The following is a 23,674-nucleotide window of genomic DNA, read 5'->3' as shown; positions in this document are numbered from 1 at the left end:
GGAAGGAGAGGTGGCATCAGCTCATCTGCAGTCACAGACAAGAGGAACAGCAATTCGCAGAAAAACCAAATCCGCCCATGTGACAGAATCTGGTTTCCTTCAGCTTTAGCATGTGTGCCAGAACACGCTGTTCTCTCAATGAAGCTTGTTAGCGCGTTATGCAACATGTCTAGAAAAGAGAACTCTGGCCAAAGTAGTCACTCTCCTCCTTTCTGTCATTAATTTAGACACTAATGATTGCACTGCAGGGTGATTTAGCAGCAAACAAATGTACAGGCATTTGTGAAGGTCACAGATACACAGACTGGAACTTGTTTAGTTTGTAATTGTTTTTATTGCATTCTTATATTCTTTTTACTTTGTTACTTAAAACTGTTCAACCAGACGTTTTATGGCACCAAAACACTCATTGATAAAGATTACATACATTGCTAGCTTACTTTATGTACAATTCAGCATACAAATACAAAAAAAGATTATCAGAAAAGTGCTTTAATGTAGTGGAAGAAGAAGAAATATGCAAAGTGAATTAGATTCACAAAAAGCAAACAAACAAACACACAAAAATCATAGTGAACATATATTATACTATACGGTAAATATCACCATAACAAACAACACTTGAGACGAAACACAGAAATTCGTAGCATATTTTCTCCACAGCAAACTGTGTTCATAGCTTCATTGTGATAGACTAAATATCTATCATCGTAACTACACCGAAGTTAATACTTGTACTCTTAACAGTACTACTGAGAATGTGCAGCCATAAAGGCGTCACATAGCTGACATTTATCCAAAGTGAAAAAGTGAACGATAAAAACACTGGACTTTGTGCACCAAGCTTGGGTTGCTGCTGGCTTTCAGCTTTGCTCCCAGTAACTCATGCCTGTGAATTATTTCTGTCTACAATATTTGCAGATTGTGACAAAATCCAATCTGCAGAGCAGATATTAAGTCAATCAAACGTAAGACTCCTTTGCATAGGAAAGTTCCTCAAACACAGGCTGGCTGCATCTCCGTGACACGACATCGTGTTGACGCGTCGACACGGACTCCGACATGGCTCTCTGGCGGAAAGGCTGCCGTAGATTGACAATGTCTGATTCCTGGGGAATGCATTCCTGAATTTGGATGCACTGAGGATTAGAGTCATAATTTACAGAGGATGGACGAGACCTGCTCCTCATCTCCTTTACAGTCAATGAGCGATACTGTGGGGGGGGACCCACATTCTGCACCGCCTGTTCGTATGATGGAGGGCTGCAGGGCTGCCTGCTGTCAACATGCTTGAAAACTTCAATCGCAGACAGAGGGCGTGGTCTATCCACAGGCTCGGCCGGTGGATCAGCTTCGCTCTGTAAGTCCTCCTGGAGGGTTTCGCAGGGGAAGGCGTTTTCCTTCTGTGAGTCTCTTTTCTGGCTGTTTCTGCTAAAGGCTCCTAAGCTCCTGGTCCTCATTAAGACTTTAGTGGCAACTCTCATGGACTGAGAGCGCTTCCTTTCTTGTGGTTTGGAAATCTCCTGCTGTCCCTTAACAGCCACTGAAGGCTGGCTGCTGGCGTTTGCCTTCCTCGAGCATCCTGGTGACACCATTGGGGAACTGGTGAAAACAGAGCTCTCTGAATGGTTAGAGGTAGTGCTTTCGAGGGAAGAGCAAGAACAGTCTTTGCCCATGAAGGGCTGCAGATCTCCATTGGAGTTGTTCAATTTTAAGAAAGGCATAGTTGGCCTGGCTACGCTACGGCCTCTGAGCAAGAAGGAGTCATCGGAGATCTGCTTTTTCAGAGGCTGCTCGGCAAAATCTGCCTTTTCTGTGGAGCAGTCCTCGTGGCTCCTGGCGTGGCTGCACAGGCCCTTGAGATCGTCCGAGAGGAGGATGATGGGCTCGGAGCACCGGCGGTTGAATTCTGGCTTTGTGTTGAAGACAGCATCGGACCAAGAAGAGGTTGTCGTGCTGGGGCTGGGTGATGAGGATGAAGAAGTAGAGCCATATTCTGTAGACGTGGACATGATATTCTCTCCCACCTCTGCATCTCCATCTGGGTCTGTGCTATCATACGCAGAGTCCTGATGCTGGGAGGAGACAGAGTCTGTCGAGCAAGGAAAGGAAGACATGATTAGAATCCATTTAATCTCATTTACCTCTGTAAAAAAGGCCCATAAAGGTCTCTCAGCATTATTGGGGGCTTTATTTGCTAATTAATTTACCTTCATCTGTGTCCAGTAAGACTCTGGTATTCTCTCCAAGAATGTCACAGTTCTCAATCAGGAACTGAGTAAGATCTGTCACCTGCAGAGAATCACACAAAGACAAGCAAGCATTAGTAAAATGAATAACAACAACAAAGTCAAGGGATTCTGTAGACAAATTCAGTGCTTCACTTGGTCCAAATACTCGGCTTGTTATTAGCACCTAAGTATGTGCTAGTGCACTCCCACTTATGAAACCGCTTGAGGTTTTTTGCACTGTGAGCCGCGAGGCTTCAAAGCGCTCAAAGTGAGAAAGTAAATTCATATCACATCTTTTTACCTTCTGCATCTTCTCCTTCTGCTCCTCCAGCGAGGTGTCATCCAGCTGCAGCAGCGTGGGGCCGATGCACACCGCCAGATTGTAGGCATCCATCTTGTTGATGTCTGCGCTCTCCAGGATGTGATGGAAGACGCAGATCAGATGCTGCAGGAGGAGTCTGTTCAGCCCGGGGAGATCATCTACCACCCTAGCTCGCGGGTAGCAAAAAAAAAGGAGAAGCAGGAAGGAAAAAAAAACAAAAAACGGTTAGCTTGCCGCTCTCTTTTTTTAGAGTCTCTTCCTTTTTTAAAACAGTAGACAGACTTAAAAAAGAGAAGTGGGCTATGTTCCGGTCAGATTGTATAGCGAACATATGGAATGATTAAAAACTTCCCTCAAAACCACAAAACCAGTCATGAAAAAAAAGAACATAACTGTTTTTTTTAAAGATATAAATTCTTTTTTTGTGTTTTTTGTTTTTTAGACAGGCAGTGCCGAGGCTCATTAGCAGACATCGACTGCTTACTTTGTGATTTCCAGAGTTCTCTGCTGGGTGTCTTCAATGTCCAGAGCTGCCATCCACTTGTCATAATAGTCAGATCTTAGCAGGCTGCCAGGAAGCTCCTTCAGAAAACTCTATAAATAGGAGAAAGGCATTGATTAGGCACATGTATATTAGAGGCTGTGCACTAGCATATTAAATATAATCAAGACCACCTATTTGACAGCTTCCTTGTCAAGCGGTCTAACATATTTAAGGAATTACTGCTGCTTTCTTAGAAACTATAGCAGAGGGTAAAGCAGTAGTAGTGTGGCCGTTGTGGTAGCAGTGGTTAAAATAACCTACAGCCGTAATGCTTCTTTATCAGTGATGTAGAAAGTACTTTAGCGCTAATATTAATCGTGGATTTGCACATACGTGGTAACGCTAATAGTATGCGCAGAACATGTGAAGTGCGAGCGCCTCTCAGTATGCAAACGTACTTTGAGTAGTCCGACGAGCAGAACGACGGGCAGCTCGCCCATGTCCACACTGCCGCCGCTGTTCAGCTGCTCTCTGATGTCTTTCATGCTCTTGATGTTGCACAGCTTTCGAAACACTCCCTCTGTGGAGGGGCCTTTCTTCCTCAGCAGCACCAGCAGCTCCTGATGAAGCAGGACGGGAGAGAAGGAAGATGAGATTATCATATATGAATTAAAAAAAAAACAAAAAAAAACACACCCACAAACACAGCAGCTCTGCATGTGTGTGTGTGTGTTTTTGTCTTGGCTTATTAATGTGCACCGTTTGTGCGTGCACGCATGCTATCATATTGTATTCAATCTTCAAAGCATTAAGAAATCATTTTAAAACACAGGCTGCTAACATCTTGAAACCAATGCACAGAAAGTTCTCAAAGTGAGCTAAGCTACTGATATGACATCAACTCTGACATTTATCAAAGGGCAACTTACTGTGACTGGTTTGGGAAGTGAGCAATCGTCTGGGCATATCTTGTGGAGGGGCTCTCCAAACAGCTGAATCTTGTTTTCTATTTCTGGTCGCTTTTTGCGGCCCTTTGACAGCCTCCTCCTCACCACGTTCCACTTGGTGTCTGTTAGGAGCAGAAATGTTTTATCCATTTAACATTTTATACTCATAAGACACGGCAACAAAGGCAGACGTGCAAAGAGTCAAAGCCCCGAGTGCCAAAAACAAGCTGTACTCGTTCTCTCTTATCAGCGGCTAGATTTCCTCTCGTCTGTGGTTGTTCTCTTTGGTCTCTTCTCTGCACATGGCACATTTAGCGAGGCACTCCCTCCCACCAGAAAAAAAAAACACCGTAAAGAGATTTTCAAACTCACCAGTGGGCTGTCTCTGCCTCTCCTCTTGATTATTCAACTGCTTCGACACAGCGCAGATCTTTGCGTTGCCCTGGTGACAAAATAAAGAAAAAGTGGCATGGTGAGCAACGTGGAAGAGGAACATGAGCATGCAACAGTAGCCAAGGGAGGGGTTGTGGCTTTTTTTGTGTCAAATTGCACGCCTTCTAACACGTGAATGAACAAATGTTAAATTAGTCTTTTAGATGTTCAAAAGACAGATTTCTAATTATTTTCAGCATTCTAATATAATTATTGCATTAATTGTGCAACTTATCAGTATGTTTGCACTTTCTGCATTTAACATACTATGTTTATTATGTAACAACTGTCCACTGAGCGTTAGCGCAGAGGCACAGCTGTTTTTTACCAGCAGGTGTCTATTTTGAACATTTTCTACCATAAGAAGCCAGAAAAACTGGGATTACTTACATCGAGTGGAAACTCAATCAATTCTTCCATGCCACCTCCTGTTAGAGTTTTGGTCTGTGGGAGAAAGAAATGAGTAGTTTTTCTTTAATAACGGCTCTTAAAAATGTTTATGTTTTTTAAAAAGAAATGTGGCGGAGCAGATAGCGAGACTTACTGTGATGTTGCCACTCAACACCTTCATCAGGACGTCTGGAGGAAAAGAAGAAGAACCGGTCCTCGTTTTTGCTTCTTTAATTTTTCTGCAATGACGATGAAACACTTAGAGGAGTGGCACTCACTGACTGTTTATCAAGTCTGAATTTTGAGTTTATAAAGCAGTAAAACAAAAAATAAAATGATGAAGTTATTGTGGTTCAATGGAGCCTCAAGAGATTATTAAAGAAATACAGTTTTACATTGTTACAAATGCTGCCTCGATGTTTGCATAACTTAAGAAGCCGATATGAATATGTGCAGAACAATTACAATAAGTGGCAGAAGTGATCGAAAAATTTCACAATGCTTTTTATGAATGACGATAAATGGGAGAGCGCCTGCGAGAGTTTGCTGATATAAACAATGATCTTGTTCTTACCTGTGAAGAGTATCTAACCAGCGTTCTTTCACCTCAGGCGAGCTGTGGGCAAAATAACGGCATGGTATGAGTTACTAATCCACACAGAGCGACTGAAACAAGCCGGCAGATTACAGTGGGAGGAATGACACGAAGTGCGGCCCTCGCGGTCTTTTAACAGCTCTGTCGGAAAGTGTAACTCAGTCATGGGAACAGGAAGCAACGTCACGGCGGGCCCCGACCAGAGACATCTTCCACTTCCTCATATGCTTGCTGTGGCTTCGTGTCCATCAGTGGAAACACGCCGACGAAACAGACGAGCCTACGTATATACACCTGTGCGCTTTCACCTTTCATGACCTGATTTAATGCCAGGCGCTTTAATTATAAACTGTCTGCGCACAGGCGACGGGAAAGTGTCAACAAACGAGGCCGCGGCCTCTCACGGGATCCACGGTCGACTCGGTGTGAGTGAGCAGGAGTGAAAGTTTCACACACTGAATCATCACTAGAGTCCGAGCATCCAATCAGAGAAACAAATCGTCTCATTTTCAAACAAAACAACTCAAAACCTACTAGTGCATTCATCACTTTCTTGGAATACAGCACCAGCTGTGAAACGGCTCTTGGTTTGATTCTAATAAGTTTGCGAGAAACGTGGGAGTGACTGCCCCAAATGAAGCATTTCTAGACTTTAGTGCCGTTTGGTGCTCTTCATCATAAATTCACTGAAGAGAGAAAAATCTCCTTTGACTCCTTTAACAAAGAAAATGTCTAGACATAAAGCATCTGATGTGTTTTATCTTTATTGTAAAGGCCAGCATTTCCAGATAAAGATCATCTGATGTTAATTCCCTCCCAGCTCCACACTTCCTATTTTATAACCTTTTTGTCTTGTGATGCTACTCTGCGGACTTTCTACTTGCCACTTCCCTATTTCATGAAGGCCACAGATCATCTGACCTTTTACTACATATGCACGAGTGTGCATTTCATAAACTGAATGACCGGCAAAAAAAGCAGTCTGCCGAATAAGAAACAGAAAGCTTATAGTTGCAACAGTGTTTTTATATTGCAATACACTCGTATTTTCTCCTCCGTCAGTGCTTTAACAGATTGTTTGCCTTGATGTCTCTCTGTAATCTTTTCTTGAAGAGCTCATGTGGCCTTTTGGAAATTTTATTCTGGCCCATTTATTACTTTTGGTTTTCATCAAATTTCACTCCATCTACTCACAGCTGTGGTTTACGACATATGCAAATACTGAATTAAGCAAAAAACAGGATAAGCTCCACTGCGCCTGAAAGCTTGCACAGCATGGCAGCACAAAGGTTAAGCTCTGAGAGGTGTGTGTATCTGTTTGCCAAGAGGCAATTTATTTTCAAATAAACTTGCCACACTACCACTGAGCCCTGACTTTAGACCGTAAATATATTTTGTTTTATTAAATTCTCCATATTGCCAACAGCTGTCCTCTTTAAGCTTGTGAAAAAGGCTGTTGTGCTGACTAATAGTAACCAGAAGCCTATACAGTCAATTAAATTAAGTCTGGTCTCTAATCTGATTCTCAGTTCCCACTGTGGCCTTTCGTCAACTCAACTTTGAAACCTCTTTATTGAGATTATCCATCTATTTACTTCTGCTTATCCAATTCAGGATCACGGGGCTCTGTAGCCTTCCCCAGCTGCCACATGGCGAGAGCCAGGTACAGCCTGCAGGGCTAACACAGAAACACAGACAACAATACTCATTCACACCTCCAACTCATTAATCTAACCCCACTAACTGCATGTCTTTGGGCTGTAGGAAGATGTCAGAGTACCCAGAGACAGACATGGTGAAAACATGCAAAGCCCACACAAACAGACCAGATGGAGGATTTGAACCCAGGACCTCCTCGTGGTGTGTCATTGTGCTGCCTTATTTAGATTACATATTTCAATATTAAAGGTTTACCATAAAGAAGGAAGAGCAACAATCAAATGAAGATCCACATGTGAGCTGTGATGTTTAGACACGTGTACCCAGGTATTTGAGTGTACAGTGAATCAGTGACTCAACACTAAATATGCTTGGCCATTTCCATGTGAGTCATTCACTGTGTGTATGAGTTTGTGTGTGCGGGGAGGGGTAGGGGAGCTTCTCACCGGAAACACACCAGACAAAACGTGAGATCCCAGGCCAGGATGAGGGTCAGCCTGAGGTCAATGTCACCAATCAGTCCATCCTCTTCCTCCGGTTCATCCTCGAAACTGTAATGCCAGACGTCCTCAAGACTGACTCTATGCTTCAGTCGGTAGCTGGCAGGCGACCTGTCGAAACGGGAATAAAAATAAAACCAACACTCCTCTAAATAATTTTCATTAATTTGTTTCTAAACGTGTTGTTTTCTCAAGATTACAAAGCAGGTTTCAGTTCCATAATTTTTGGATGAGTGATTGATTTTCTTCCCTCCTGTGAAACCATTGAAAAAATATCTTTTATATGAAATAGCGCATTTCCTCTTTGTGAAAACATTGGCACTGAACACAGAAATAAAAACACGGAGAGAAAAAAAAAGGCCGTAATTTCTCCCGTGACAGCTTGTTTTGAAAGTTGGTCCTTCATGCGAATAATCATTGGTTATTTCTGCGAAATAATCAATGATCTACTCTTGCACCTGAATTGCGGACTGATTGCTGCACTTGGTCAAGCAACAATGGTCACATGCTAAGTGTCAAAAAAAGGGTCAAGATTTCGATTATCCCCCAGTTTATTAAAATAGATACAAGTTTATGACAAATAAGAATCTAAAAAAGAAAAGGTGACTCATAAGAGATTAGAGAGGAATTATTATTTGAAAAAAATAAAAAAAGAAGGAGCTGGGAGGTGTTTCGGTACTAAAACAGAAGGAGAGACGCGATGCACTGATAGAAGTAAACATGGGTGCTGTTTATGTGCACAGCTGTTGTTGTTTTGATTTGGCAGAATTTGGCAGATTTCAGCCAGTACTGTTTGCCCAAAGTCAGTTTCCGTCAACAGTATCTTACTATAAATACACAAAGTGTGTCGTCATAATTTCATCACAATAACACATATTGAAAATTGCCAGCATTTATAGGCAAACTATAGGCATGTAAAGTTATGAAATCCTCTAGAGTACAGACACCTACTTAAATGAGAGATCCATGATGTTAATAAGTTTTCTATGTGGGACTGTGACGTGTTCTTAATTTGGAGTCTGGCGCTTGAGTTTACATTTCTGTTTAAACACAGCCCATCTGTGCACACTCTGCATTAGATTGGTATAGATCTAACAAACAAAAAGAACTTAGAGATTGTTTAAAGGTGTTGTTACATAAGTTATTGTTCTGAGACTGTCCTCCCCATGAAAAGGTTGTTTTTGTGTAAGCTGTTACAATGACCTGATAGCAATGAACATTTGGCCCAAATGTGGTATGCAGTTCTCTTGCGACCCATATGTGGCCTCCACTGATTCTGAGTGAATCTGGATGCACTCTCTCAGCCGCAGGCACACCTTATACAGGTCAGTTATCGGGCGGTTTTTCACATTAGGGCAACATCTGGGCCTCTCAAGTCTTGCTCATGCTACAGCTGAATCAGACGTTCCCCAAACGTGCCTGATATCTGGGTTCACATCTTAAAAGATAAACAAAAGCTGTGTGAACTGGGTAGAGTTACCACCACTGGAATCTAACACAACACAGCTGTGTAACGTGTTTTTAACTGTTTGAAAGGTTGCATTTGACATCAAAATACGATCTCCTCCTGACTATTAAGTGACCAGGTTTTGTGCTGCACCTTAGCCATAGTGGTTCTGAATATGAACCTAACAAGACCACGAGTGAGAAAGTGAAAGTAAACAGCAAAGCGGAGCTAAACTTTGGCCCGAACTCGAAGCGCGGATCAAAAATCAGGTGTGCTCGTGACACCTACACCTCACCATCCACCTACACGCTGCTGAAACGCTGAGATGGGCTGTTTCACATTGTAGGAGAAATGAGAAAAAGTGGCCTCCGACACCTGCTGTGTGCCTGTTTCTTCACAGCAAACTAAAAAACACACACGCAAACACATAATGAATAATAGTAGCACACAATCATCTCTAGATGTAATGATCTCATAGATTTATAGGCTCAAAAAAGGCTGCTATGCTGTATGACAGTGGTGTGCCAGCTGTGTGTCTACAGGAACAGTAGGCAGGTTGTGGTACAGAGATGAGTGTGATGTCCTCCCACTCATTAGGTATAAAACTTCCACCGTGTTTGACAAACAGATCTGATCTGACTAAGCCATGTAAACAGTGATTGCCTGAAGGTGTATTTAAATGCTGTTTACATTTAAAAAAGAAAGGAAACAGAGGTTTACTTATACGGAAAAACAATAACTAGGATGTTTAATGGTGAAGAAAAGGTGCGAGTAAGTGTTCAGAACATCTCAGGGTTTTCAAATTTGAAGAATTTTAAGAGTGATTTGAGCCACACAAGCACTTGTGAGAGTATTGAACCAGCAGCTCTGTTGTTCGCTTCAAAGCTGAAGCGAAGGTTAAAATAACTGTTGAGTTTCCCCTAATGTGACTCCACTCTAAGGGAACCACCCAACTCTCTTCTTCTACTAATTTAAAATAAGAGAAACGACTCATAAACAATGTCTGTTGCTGGGAGATTCCCCATCTCTCCGAGTAGAGTCCAAAAATACACATTTTGTTTTCACTTCCTCTTTCGCTCTCCCATTCCTACTGTACAAACACATGATGATTTTCAACAGAAAGTTGCTAAAACAACACAGTGGCACTTTCCTTAGTTGTGATTTATTTTTAAATCTCCAGTTTTACAAGCAGAAACTATCTGGGTTTCATACACACACTCCTGAAAATATCTGATCATCACAAGCTAAAATGCTGGGGTTTTAGATTAATAATATCTTACTTGAGTTTGGCGAAGACAATCACGTCGCTGAAGAGGAACAGGTGTCTCTCCCTGGTTTTTGAGCCCTCGGTGACCTGAACGCACTCGTCCAGCAGCAGCTCTCCGTTCTCGCTGGCGAGGCCGAGGACAAATGGACTCTGCTCCACAGACACCCAGCAGGGAGCCTCCTCCCTGAGCCAGAGGATACACACCAAAAAAAAGGAGTGGGTGACGGGGAGAACCCACAACCAAACGAGTCTAAATATGGTGATTTCCACATGGAAATGAGACTGATTTTGCATCTGAGAAAGATCAGGTTCATTTAACAGCTGGAGCCTGATGTATGAACAATAATATGACTTTTTCATAGAAGAATAGGCGTATACATGTAAGTCAATCCTGATAAGGTGAAGCACAGGTGAAAAATAAAGTTAGATGTAGTTCAGGATAAATATCAAAAACTCATATATACACTTACCGGCCACTTCATTAGGTACACCGTTCAACTTTCTAATCAGCCAATCCCAGCACCTGACATGGTCAAGATGACCCTGCTGAAGTTGAAGCCAACGACGGGGAAGAAAGATGATTTAAGTGACTTTGAATGTGGCTCTTGTGGTTTTGGTAACTGATGGGCTGGTCTGAGTATTTCAGAAACGGTTAATCTACTGGGATTTCCCCCCCACATAACCATCTCATCAGGGTTTACAGAGAATGGCCCATCAAGTTAAAAGCAGTTTTCTGGAAGAAAAAATCCTTTGTTTCAAATCCTTTTTTGTTTCAAAAAATCTTTGAATCCTTTGCCAGACAGAGGTCAGAGAAGAATAGCCAGAGTGCTTCGAGCTAATAGGAAGGCAACCATAACCCAAATAAATACTCAGTGCAACCAAGATATGCAGAAGAGCGCCTTGACGCAGAGGGGCTACAGCTGCATAAGACCACACTGGGTGCCACTCCAGTCAACTAAGAACAGGAAACTGAGGCTAAATATAAGAAAACTTTGTTTGATGACACCTGATCTCTGTTGAGACATTTAAATGGACGGATCAGAATTTGGCATAAACAACATGAAATTATGTATCAACAGTTCAGGTTGCTGGCGGAAGTATAATGGTGCATTTAGCCACCACAGTGACCAGATCTTAGGACAATAGAACATTTTTGGGATGTGGTTGAAAAGGAAATTCACATCTGGATGTGCAGCTGACAACTCTGCAGTAACTATGTGATGCTGTGTCAATGGAAAATTGTATTTAGTAGTCAGTATAATCTTTTAGTGATATAAGTTTGCATATGGTAGAATACTGCATGTAGTTATTTGTATTAGGAAATATTCAACCAGATATACTTAGATATACTTAAATATTTTCCCTAACATGCTGTCAAGTCAATATGGACCCAAATCACAGAGGAGTGTTTCCAGCACCTCGCTGAATCTGCACTACGAAGGGTTAAAGCAGTTCTCAAAGCAAAATTAAGCCCAACATGGTACTATAAAGGTGTACATAATAAAGTGGCCATTGACTGTATAAGTATATGTATATATTCTTTTTAACTCTTCCAGGCTTCTTGATGAATTTATTTAAAAAAAAAAAAAAGGAACCATGCACAAAGGAATATGCACAACATCGTAAATGTGGCTAAAAAAAAGATGAGTTTCTACTAAAACAGAATCAGACTTAAATTTTATGCATCTGTCTCCAGATGTTTCTGATAAAAATGAATATTAATCACTTCAGGAGAACAAATTTCCATAGAAATGTATAATTCATATGTAACACGCTGCATAAGTTTTTCACCAGAAACGTATGAAAGCCGATGGTTAAGATGTGAATTGGTATGCATGAAACTGCCTTGTCATAAGAGGACATACCAGAAAATGAAGAATGAGTTAGTGAATCCATAACTACCGCTATGTATGTTTAATTTTACTCTTAGGCTACTTGCGATAATAAGTAATTTGAATTCTAAGGAAATACAGCGTAAGTGCAGAAAAAATGGATGATTAGAGCCTGCTGAGCCACCCACCCCTCGTTTTTGAAACTTTTCTGTAGGCACACTGTCTTGTAAATAACACCACAGGGTCACATTACTAATACTTAGTGGACTACGGCATGTTTTTCAAGTGGCATACTTAGAAGCTGATGCTTTAAGAGAGACCTGGCATCATGGCAACAAAAGTCACATACCACATAGGTATATAACATAATAATATCCTAATAATATCCTAAAAACTTAAATTTGTCACTGCTATTGTGTTTTCTGGTTATTTTCCAATATGGGTAACACAATAAACCACTATTTGTCTGATCAATTTCTTCCAAAGCGCTGTTCCTCCTCCAAATATCACAGAGAGCAGAAATGATGATCTAATTCAGAGAATAAATGTCAGATGTGTGCATAACGGCATCGCCAACCCTGCTTGATTGATCTTGGATCAATAAGGTCATCTTATTCTTTACAGACAAGTGGTCTGATATCAACTTACTAACTAAAGTTTGGTTATTTGTTCAGAAATGACATTTACCAACACAACTTAAAACCTGACTCACATATTCTTATCTATGCATAGACGCTGGTTTTCTCTTACTCTTCATAAATACCATCTACCTGGATGGAGGAGTTTGTCACATTTACTTCACTGGACTAACTACTGGTGTTAATTAATGGTAAATGGTAAATGGCCTGTATTTGTATAGCGCTTTACTAGTCCCTAAGGACCTCAAAGTGCTTTACACATCCAGTCATCCACCCATTCACACACACATTCACACACTGCTGATGGTAAGCTACATTGTAGCCACAGCCACCCTGGGGCGCACTGAATTAATGTACAAATAACACAAATATTTGCGGTCAGATAACAAAAAATGAATGTAAAAAGCCAGCATGCTCATGTTGTTGCCTCCCTGTTGTGTCTAGAGTGAGCCTGTGAAGATGACAAGAGAGTAAGAGCAAGTAAGAGTTGTTTGTTCTAAATGCATATGAAACCACATTTAGTGGTTGATCGTCCCACTTGGTCCGGGGGAAGAAATTCAAATTGTTATAGTAGAGGTACTTCCCCTGACTGCTGGAGATGACACATTAACTACGGGCATATAAACTGTGGGAGAAGCTTTGTGTTTGTACTTACAACAGGATAAACCATAGAAGTGCAATAGTAAAAGTGTGTTAACACGAGCATGCCACTGCTTTGTTTGTTTTGTTTTTGTTAAATTTCAAAGATAAGTTTTACAGACTGGGACCACTTTTTTTTCTTAGTAAATATTGATGTAAAATCAGAAGATAAATGCACTTTACCTACTCTTGCTTTGCTAATTAGCCAGGCTACACAGGCAAAAGATAGCTTTGCTTTGTAGCTAGCTGCGCTTGGTTAAAATGAACCTAAATTTGTGTTTTGTGGACTAAAATTGAAGGCACGAGGCTAGATTAGATATTTGTCTACTTGGCACACAGGTCCATAAATGTATTTTGTTGTTTCTAAACATCAAAACTTTGAACAAAGCTAAGCCAGCTGCTCCGCTAAAGCTAACACAGACCTAGCCTGCTAACCAAGCTAGGCGGGCAACACTGTTTTTTTACTGTTCTACTGCTTTTTTTTTTTTAACATATTCTTTATGTTCTAATATTTCCATTCATTACAAAGAAGTCCAAATTTAGCAGCACTGAAGTAAACCATTCACAGTGACCCTGTGAGGTAGATGGTCTAAATCAGGTATAAGAGGTGTAATCATGCCTGTTCAACTGTGCCTTACTAGAAATATCTAATCAAGCCAGTCACATGGTAGCAACTCAGTGCATCTAGGCATGCAGTCATGATCAAGACAACCTGCTGAAGTTCAAAACTGAGCATCAGAATGGGGAGAAAAGACCAAAATGTTGTTGTTTTTTTATGTCACAGGTCACAGGGGTCAGACTGCTTCCAGCTGATAAGAATGCAACAGAATGCAACGGTAACAACTCATAGGTTCTTGAAGAAGATGGGCTACAGCAGTAGAAGATCACACCCACACCAGGTGTTACTGATATTATCTAAGCTAGAAAACTGAGGCTACAATTCACACAGACTCACGAAAACAGGACAACAGAACAGAAATACTCAGCCTAGTCTGATGAGTCTTGGTCTCTCCTGTAACATTCATATCGTAAGGTGAGAATTTGGCATGAACAACAATAAAGCATGGATCCACCTACCTTGGATCAACACCTCAGGCTTCTGCTGCTGGTGTAATGTTGCGGGGGATATTTTCTTGGCACATTTTGGACAACTGAGCAACTGAGTGATGTTTAAACACCACAACCTACCTGATTATTGTTACTGACTGTGTCTGTGCCTTTATGACCACAGTATACCAATATTCTGATAGCTGCTTCACTAGATTACACATTGTGTTACTGAGCATAAGAAGGGCGTCCAACCCACTACGAGCAAAGTGTACCTAATAAAGTGGCCTGTGAGTGTATATAGTGTCAGAAAGACGTGAAAACTGGTCGAAAATGGGAATCTGATACAGTGAATTGAAGGTACTTTTTCTTAGTTAAGCAATAAACTAGAGTATTATTTTGAAATAGTCACGTGGGGGAGGGGTTGGGTTTTTTTGCTTTCATCGCACAGCATTTCTTATTAGCTAACTCAGGAGCCTGGTGTTTAAATATGTTCAGCTTTAAACATCTTTATATTTAATAAGTATAAAACTATTGATTCAGTGTCGTTAGAACTATGATTCACAGCTTTATTTAACACTGTATTTTCACCCCACTACATCATTAACACATATATATGTAGAATCCAATAATAACATAGTGCTTAACTCTGTGAAATAATATAGCTGCATATGTCTGGTTCTGCCTCTTCATGCTGAGGTATACTCTACGTCAGTGGCAGTCCCACCATAGTGAAACTGACACCCACGAAGTCCAGCCCCCTCATGGAAATGCCTGATGTGTGTGTGTGTGTTTGCGTTTGCGCGCTGATTAGTTGAATGTGTGAGAGTGGGATGTGTCTGACATTTCTCTTTCTGCTTTGAAGGGATCGCCCACTGCGTGCTTTGGTGGTCTTCACATGACAACGTCTGACGAGTGTGATCGTTATAAGGTTAAATTTTATAGCCGAATCAAAGCCCACGTGTCTGAAATGCCCAAAGACAAAAAAAAACTGTCAAACTGAGGGTTTGTTGAGAGGAGTAAAAAAAAAAAAGCTTTGCATTGACAACATATTTTAATTATTCAGTTTTCTATGTTTGAGTCTCATCTAAGGCCACGTTTCCATCTATTTAACAACGTTTTCAGAAAACATTTCAGGTTATTTGTCGGCCTAAGCTTACAATGATAAGATAAGCTACGTTATTATTCCAAAGAAATGTCCGCAGGTTGCTAAAACCCCTCAGGATATGAGCTCAGCGTGTTTAAAATAGCAGCTGTAGCCGTGAATTAATTTCTGTTTTAAAAGATTATTTTAAAACTGAGAGATTATTTGGCTTCTTGTACACTCAGCGAGCAGTTATCGCACAGCTTCTAAAATCAGTCATCCAGTGTTATTACTGAAAGAAACTGCTTTACGGGAAACATAGAAAGGACCTTTTGTGGTTCATGAAATTAAACTCAGGGACAGGAGTTAAGATGTTGCTGTAGTAATATCTGGAAGCACGCTGTTTAGTTTCATATTGAACTGATTGCTTGTGCTGTCAAAACAAGGAGGTGCTGGTAATGACCTCCTGTTGATTTATTCAAAAAGGTCAACTTGTTATGGGTGAGAATAACCGGTTCATTAGGTTTCCTTGACAGATCGATATCGTCCACGCTGCTCGCCCCTCACAGCCCGGTCATGGCCGAGGTGAGGAGCCACAGCACATGTGCACGTTGTTGTTTCAAAACCCTGCTGTGTAATTCCCCGTGGGGACATCTGTGTTTGTGGCCTGAACAGAGTAGGCAGCGTGGCCTGCAGGGTGACAAAGCGTGACACGTGGCGGGATGGAGGGGAAGTTAGTTTTTTGCTTGTCTGTATAATAGTGTGAGGCTATTCTCTAATGAAGAGTGTGCTGCCATCTATAGGGTGGAGGCGACAGTGAGGCTACTTCTTCCTGTGATTGCTGTTTTGATTTTTGAATTTTGGACTTGACTAAACATTGGAGCCTGACTCTCTAATTAGATCAAACTGAATCAGACAGCCAAGTGAAAAAGAAAGCTTCACGAGACTCTGTATGTTTCTGTATGACTTTACCAGTTACTTGTTGCTTCAGGTCATTGAGGTTTGCGGGGATTTGTTTTATCTTTTGTTGTAGATTTGCTACTGTGTTTGGGAACATTCTTCTGCTGAATGACCCAATCGCACCCAAGATTTAGCTTTCTGTCACCTAAATCTCACATGTGACTCTAGAATACTTTGGTAGACAGAGGAGTTAATGGCTGACTCAATGATTCATAGCTACTCGGGTCCTGTGGCTGCAAGACAAGCCCAAATCCTCACACTTCCACCACCGTGCTTGATAGCTGGTATGAGGTGTTTGCGTAGACAATACAATACAATTCTCCAAACATGGTGCTCTGCACTCCAGGTTGATTTCTGGGAAGGTTGTAGTGAATGCTCCAGCACACTTGCCATTAATCAGTTAATCAAATGCATTTGATTGCACCTTTACTGGTACTTATCCTCTTAATCGCTATGGAAACAGTACTTTTTTCAATGTTTTGACATTTTTAAGCTAAGTGTTCCATTTCCATCATAAAAACAAATACATAACTGTGCATCAGATAATTAGCCTTACTTGGCGCACACTTCCTTCCCTACGAGTTATGCTGAGCTGTGCAGAGACTGTCGCAGCAGAAAACTGTAAGGCACTGTTGTGCGTACAGCACTATGATCAGAGTGTGTTAAAAATGACTCCAGGCCGTACAAGAAAATAACAGTTGCACATGTGTAAATGCATCTAATAAGAGAGTCTTTTGCACACCTGATAGGGGACCATGGCATCCCCAAAGCCTTCCCAAAGACCAGGGATGGAGCTGAGCGCCGTCTCTGAGCCAAGTGTCTGAGGTGCTGTAAGAAAGCAGAAGTGATAGATAAACAAAACCTTTTGTGTCTGCCGGGAAAATAAAAATCATTAACTCGTATCTGTCAACATTTTGCTGACAAGACACAAGAGACACAGAAGCATTTCAGTCAGGGAAGAAAACCGCAACAGAAGGTTTGCTGATTTGCGAAATTTAATAACGGATACACTTTATATTGGGCCGCAATCAGAGATGGCAGAGATGGCGGAGCTGTGACCGCAGTCAAGCGTATATTTAGACTGAGGAAATAACTTATTCCCTAGTGACCTTCCACCTGCAGACAAACGAGTACAGGAACAGCTTCAAGAAAGGCAGCTTAATCGCTTAAAATAGCTGCTCAGTCAGAGGTTCCATTAAAGTAAATACATTTACCAAGAAAAGAAATGAAAGCAAACAACACAAAGTACTTTCATTTACCAATTTCCACCCTTCAGAGGGTGAATTTTACATTTCACTGCTTAAAGTATTGAGTACTGAACTTAATCCTGCATAATGCTCTGGATTCCAATCAGAAGGTCGTCCCTCTCTGCTCTAACAAGTGAATACATGTGGACAAATAAATGTTTGTAGGGGACAGATAAAGGCTTCTTCTGAAGACTGAAGGATTCAAGTGCCTTAGCACAGAATATACAATGTTCAAATATAAGGAATTGTACGAGATAGCCAAATGTAGGAATGAGTTCCTGTGTGGTTCAGTTGTCATCTATATTGAAGGCCAAACATCTGTGTGCAATAATAAGATTTTTTTTTTTCTCGTGACAAAGGACAACCGAGAGAGGATTTGAAATTCAAGACTACGCTTCCATGAAATTAGTCAGCACCGTGTGCACTGAATACGTCTCACGTGTTTGCATGAAGGAGGGGCCAATGAGAATCTGTGTGGAAAGCGAAGGTAAACTGAAGCCATAACTACACATACGAGCTCTGAAATCTGGGTCAAACACTTCCTCCATCACATATCAGCTTCAGTCTCGGTAGTTTAGGACGCTGATTGCCTGATTGTATTTTCTCACTGCAGTTGGTGTCGAGGTTTTTTGCATCGGGCCGTGTAACGATCTGCAAATAAAAACAAATCTCACGTGAACGCTGAAAACGCTGAAAGAGTTGCTTCAGGTGATAAAATTGTCGACACAAGTCATTGGACACAAATATGAAACACTGATTTGAGTATTAAAAAGGTTTGTTTTATTGCTCTCAAGGCATCGGCGTAACTTTGTGCTGAACATTGGGGGGGTCAAGATCTCTGTCTAAATAAATAAATACATCTGGGTAAATATAACCCCCCTAACCCCCCTGGAAATTACGCCTCTGTCTCAAGGTTTGATTTTATTTTTTAGATTTAAGGCACATTTATTTACAAAGTTCAGATACAAAAAAATATTTATTTTCCTGGGTTATCAAAAACACTTTTGATCATTTTAAATCTATTAATATGACTAGAAAAGTTAGACAACATAACAGCTAGACACTCACTTGCCATTTTATTAGGTACATCTTGGTATTACAGGGTTGGACCTCCCTGTTTGCCTTTAATTCTTCGTGGCACAGGTGCAAGGTGCTAGAAACATTCATGGTGTGTAATGATGGTGGAAGCAGCCATCAGAAGGTAATTACACTGTACTCATAAAAGGATGAACAAGGTCAGCGGCATGCTCAGACAGGCTGCGGTGGTTAAATAATGCCCAGTTAGCATTAAGGAGTTTAAAGTGTACCAAGAAACTGAAACGTTGACTCAAGCCAGGAGGGATCCGTGCTTTCATGTTGTTCGCAGCAAGTTACATTACAAAATGCAAGAAATCAGGGAAGAAATCAGGGCTCATCATACCAGATGGCATTTTTCTGATCTGCTCTTGTCCAGTTTAGTGAGCTCATGTGAACTTCTGCTGTTGTAGCGCATCTGCCTCACAATTTGATGTGCTGTGTGTTCCGAGATGCTCTTCTGCATACCTTGTGAGTTGGTTTGAGTCACTGTTGCCTTCCTATCAGATCAAAGCACTCTGCCCATTCTCCTCTGACATCTGACATCAACCAGAGATTTTCACCTAGTGAACTGTCGCTCACCCGAGAGTTTCTCTTTTTCAGATCATTCTCAGTAAACCCTAGAGATGGTTATGTGGGAAAATCGAAGCTGATCAGCTGTTTCTGAAATATTCAGAGCAGTCCATCTGGATCTGTGTTTGAGGATTTCTCTTTTATTTGCTTGTTTATTCACACATGTATATCTTCCTTAACTTACTTTTCTTTTACTTAGTTGCACTGATGGATGAATAGTCTATTTCTACTATTTCTACCTTTTTCTTGTAAACAGCTTTTCTTTGGGGAGTTTTGAATGCATTTGAAGAGTTTAGAGGAACTTCTGAAGTTGCCTAATAATTGTTGGGTAACACTCCGACGCACTTGGACATTTGTTCATTTGCGTGAAGGAAAACAAACAGTCTCTCTCCATCCTTGTTATGGCTCCTGCGGATGATGATGTTGCGCTCTAATTGCCAGACAAACTGAGAAATTGGATGAAGCAGAGTTGGAGATGAAGGAGAACAACAACACAAAACAAACAAGAGCTGGAACTCTTAACAAAGTGTCTCTCTCTGGCCTCTGTCCCTGCAGCTCGGAGTCCGCCGACTGATGACGGACGCGACGGAGGACACAGAGGCTCATTGTTACCTGAATCCTGGAACCACAAATGCACGCCACTAAGGGACCAAAAGTGTCACCATTAACAAGCTGTAGGTCCCATCTAATGGAGATTTGCTTTGTTTTTAGAGTCTCTGCTGTTGTCTAATAAACACTTTTTTTTATTCTTTTTGGAAAAGCTGATAATATTTCTCTCTCACAGTCAACAAATAGACCAACAGCACCCACCCTCTGAAGTATCTCACGCTCGGCTGTTTTCTTAAACACACTTGTTGGGAAAATCTTCCGTTACCGAACGTTTGATATTTACAGAGGAGGGTCCATGTGGGGCTAATTTCTCTTGATCACAACAATAAGAATAAGAATATCAATGCACTCAATATTCATTCTATTAAGAATTAATAAAGCTTCTTGTTACCAGGGAAACGATAAATTAATGCTTTTTATTACTATGGCTGTAACTTGGCTAGGTTTGGGTATAAAACCAAATAGTTTTGAGTGCCTAAGCCTATCCAGGAGAGATCATAGGTGTCGGTTCCGGAAATATTATTATCACAGTTCAAAGAAACAAGCGTGCATTGCTTAGTAGAGACAGGAAACAAAGCAGTTGCCACAAAAAAATGCGATTTCCTCTGTAAACAGCATTTTGTGTGGTGATGCCTTGTGTATACTCTTGCCACGGCGAGAGTTGAAGTGTAGGTTGGGTTATGGTTAGCCATTTCACAGTAAAGCGGATTCATCTGCTCGGGTTCAGGATAAAGTGAGGGCAAAAATACTCATCAATGGGGGCAACTGCAGTGAGCAGAGAGCCAGCCTGTTGTGATTTGGCGCTGTATAAACAAAACTGAATTCACTTGAATTGTATAAATCAAAACCTCCAAATCCAATGATGTCCTCTATGTTATGGAATTGATTAAAAGGCACTTTTAAAGTGCTTCTGTGTGTTGCCCCGATCTACATAGCACACATGCTGACCTCATATAAGCCAGTTTGCAGGTTTAGACCCTGTGATTGGCTGTTTCAACGTCAAGCCTTAAAAGGGGGTTAACATATTTCTGCTGTGAGGATCTCTCATCTTTGGAAAGACCTGCCTAAATTCACCTTTTGGCCAAATTAGAGACCTCACTGATGCAAATTTGCAGGTTTAGACACTAAGATTGGCCCCTTCTGACTGCTTGTTACCAAACTTTCTTTCATGAAGGTCCATCATCTGTTGACGGACCTGGCTAAGCTGAGCGAGCTGTTAATCGCTTTTTAAACAGAAGAGTTTGAAGTTTAAGGTTTTCATTAGAGATCAAATGTAATTGTTCCCATATTATAAAGCTATTTGGTTTATCTAATTTTGACTTAGATGAAGATCCGGCCAAATCAGTGAATAATCAGTTAACAAACTGCGGTAAACCTGAAAGGCTCGTAGATGTTTTCTTGCAGCTTTTCGTGCTTCTGTTGCATCTGCACTCCGTGGAAGCTCTGAGAGGCTACATCGCTACACCTCTCACTTGCCACACGCCTTTGAACCTCATCTGGAACGACCAATTTTACCTGAACCCTCCCACTCACCCACTTTCTGTCATGTAATCACATTTCAGCAGTCAGTCAGTGTTGTGATGTTGTATTTCCTCTCTGCGTCTTTGATCATAAACCCCTCACAGACGCATAGGAACTGATCAAAATAACTCTTCTTTTTGATATCACAAAATTGTCACGATTATCACCTTTGCGAGTAAATAATGGGCGCATACTTACGGGATGCAGTGAAGCTGCACCATCATCATAGCTTCCTCTCCTCATTGCTCCAATTCCATAATCTGAACCGTCCATCCTGGTGTCTCAGATCCCAGAGGAAGCCCTCGACCCCTCTGTTGTCCTGTGCTGTAGTCTGTGTTGTCAGTTTACAGTTTCCACTTGGCAAAGCAGAGGAGAAGCAGTTTGCGTCCCGGTTTGAGGGCTCTGCTGTGAATGTGGTGGGGGAGCGCATCCACAACAGCTTCTTCTCTAACTGGTGCTAATGAGGGTTTGAACAATGGAGGCCAGGCTGGCACACAGAAGAAGAGCGAGGGGGAGGGGGGGTGTTTGTGGCTGACCTGGGCCTGCAGTGCCACTCTAACCCCCCCTCGCCCCCTTAAAACCTTTTTCCAAGCCACCACTTCCTCCGTCTGATCATCCCAGACTGTCCCGTTACGCTTCAGCGAGGCAGCTTCCTCCCATAATGAGATCGGCCTGCATCCTCTCATGGCCTGCTCGTCCTCATTTCCAGACTAACGAGGGTGAGATACCGTGACAACAGGTTCCTCAGAAAAACAAGGCCTCACAGATCGGTCCCACGTCCCTGTTAAACATATAGAGATGTACTTCTGAATGTTTATAATGAAAATCAAAGCCAATTTTTAGCCAAGTATGTATTTAAGTCTAAAATAATTCCATTCCCAGAGTGAGCGGGCAAACCTAAAGAGTGGTGCAATAAAAAGTAGCCAATCAGAGTCAAGCGGTAGACACACCTCCTGTTCTGCTTCTCACGCAAACCACAAGTTAAAAAATAGATAAATTATCGTGTGATGATGTCACAGTGCAGGAGTAAAAGTTTGTTTTCTGTTCAAAAACGGATGCTTTATTTGAGTTAAAGAACATTTGCCAGTGTGGTTACAGTATGTGTGTCGCAAAGCTTTGAAACAGGAAACAAACAGCAAGTTCCTGTGGAAAGAGCTATTGTTTTATAGCTTCACATATCCATCCTGACCTCCTCCATTACTCTATATCATAAACTGTATGTGAAAGATGGAAGTAGCCGTATTCCTGACTCTCACTTTTCAGGGGGACTTGTGCTTTATAGTATTGTGGCTGTCCCTATCTTGATCTTTTTGAAACAGAACTGATTTTGCCTCGGTTTTGGAGCCAACCATGGAACCCATGCAGCAGGCAAAGCTTTCTTTCCGGCATGGAGATATAGTTGGACACATCAGCGGTGAAGACTATTACTTGGATTAATCTCTGATGCATCCATCGGAGTATGACTGCTAGATAGAAAGCACATCAGCATTTTAAAAAAAAGTGCTTGGGCGAATAAGGCATCTTGTATGAAGTACTGAAGAGTCCTCCAGAGTAGAAAGGCTCTATACAAGAATAAGTTCATTTAAAATCTTTTATTTACACATGGGATCCTGGTTGCTGTCTGGAGGTGTCCCAGTGAAGCAGTTACCCTTCTCCCACTAAAGACATGAGGGATTAAGCAGTGCTGATTACTTAAGAGGTTATACTATCAAGTCCTATAAGCTCAATGAGTCTGTGTGGATAAGAGGAAATCGAAAATAATTTCAAACTTGTGCATCATATTAAGCCCAACATCGCCATGACATTTGTAGCTGTCGCATTGAAATGTAATTATTATGTGATTGCAATGTTGAAAAATTTGGTGTTTAATCTGGATTCATGTTGTGTTGTCGCCACCTACTGGTGGGCCTGAGTGTGGCGCTTTGTGGTGCGCATGCTTTGGGGTGAGGCTCAATTAAGAGCACGTGTCACCAGAGACTGAAGGCTCGAGCCACAAAGAGAATGCTGGCCTGTGTAAAGGGTGGAAATATAGAAAATATGGACTACAATTGCTCATGAATGTTCAGTAGAAAGGCGCACACGGTATGTTGGTGCATTTACTTTGTGTGTATGTTTTATTTGAGTTGTAATTTTTGTTCTGCTGATGTAATATCCGTGTTTTTCATTGATCATTTCA

The 23,674-nt window shown here is 41.4% G+C and overlaps 1 protein-coding gene across 2 annotated transcripts; it reads right to left on the bottom strand.

Annotated features, from left to right (window-relative positions):
- Positions 1–345: 345 nt before the first annotated feature.
- On the bottom strand, positions 346–22,296 carry tagapb (T cell activation RhoGTPase activating protein b). 2 transcript variants are annotated; one of them, XM_085382789.1, is made up of 14 exons: positions 21,697–22,296; positions 17,217–17,302; positions 10,288–10,458; positions 7,507–7,671; positions 5,381–5,422; positions 4,961–5,045; positions 4,807–4,860; positions 4,357–4,426; positions 3,967–4,106; positions 3,496–3,657; positions 3,038–3,147; positions 2,533–2,719; positions 2,211–2,292; positions 346–2,092 (listed from the first exon to the last, which is right to left on the bottom strand). In XM_085382789.1, exons 1-14 carry the CDS (start codon positions 21,769–21,771, stop codon positions 963–965), a joined length of 2,559 nt encoding a protein of 852 aa, XP_085238915.1. In that variant the 5' UTR covers positions 21,772–22,296; the 3' UTR covers positions 346–962. The 2 variants fall into 2 exon arrangements, with proteins under 2 accessions (XP_085238915.1, XP_085238914.1); XM_085382788.1 differs by lacking the exons at positions 17,217–17,302; positions 21,697–22,296 and having other exon boundaries at positions 10,288–12,434.
- Positions 22,297–23,674: the final 1,378 nt, after the last annotated feature.

Source organism: Rhamphochromis longiceps, linkage group LG15 (assembly GCF_057381845.1).
Source record: "Rhamphochromis longiceps isolate RC_006_pf linkage group LG15, R_longiceps_female_GT1.1, whole genome shotgun sequence".
Lineage (NCBI taxonomy): Eukaryota > Metazoa > Chordata > Actinopteri > Cichliformes > Cichlidae > Rhamphochromis > Rhamphochromis longiceps.
This window is presented reverse-complemented; position numbering and strand designations above follow the sequence as displayed.

What these genes read in the sequence shown, in the direction of transcription:
- tagapb (XM_085382788.1), bottom strand. Translation starts at nt 10,634, where the DNA reads ATGAAAAAGTCATATTATTGTTCATACATCAGGCTCCAGCTGTTAAAT. An exon ending in TTTTGTCTGGTGTGTTTCCG is followed by an intron (nt 5,423 to 7,506) that starts GTGAGAAGCTCC and finishes TTTTGCCCACAG; the next exon opens with CTCGCCTGAGGTGAAAGAAC. An exon ending in CACTTCCCAAACCAGTCACA is followed by an intron (nt 3,658 to 3,966) that starts GTAAGTTGCCCT and finishes CTGCTTCATCAG; the next exon opens with GAGCTGCTGGTGCTGCTGAG.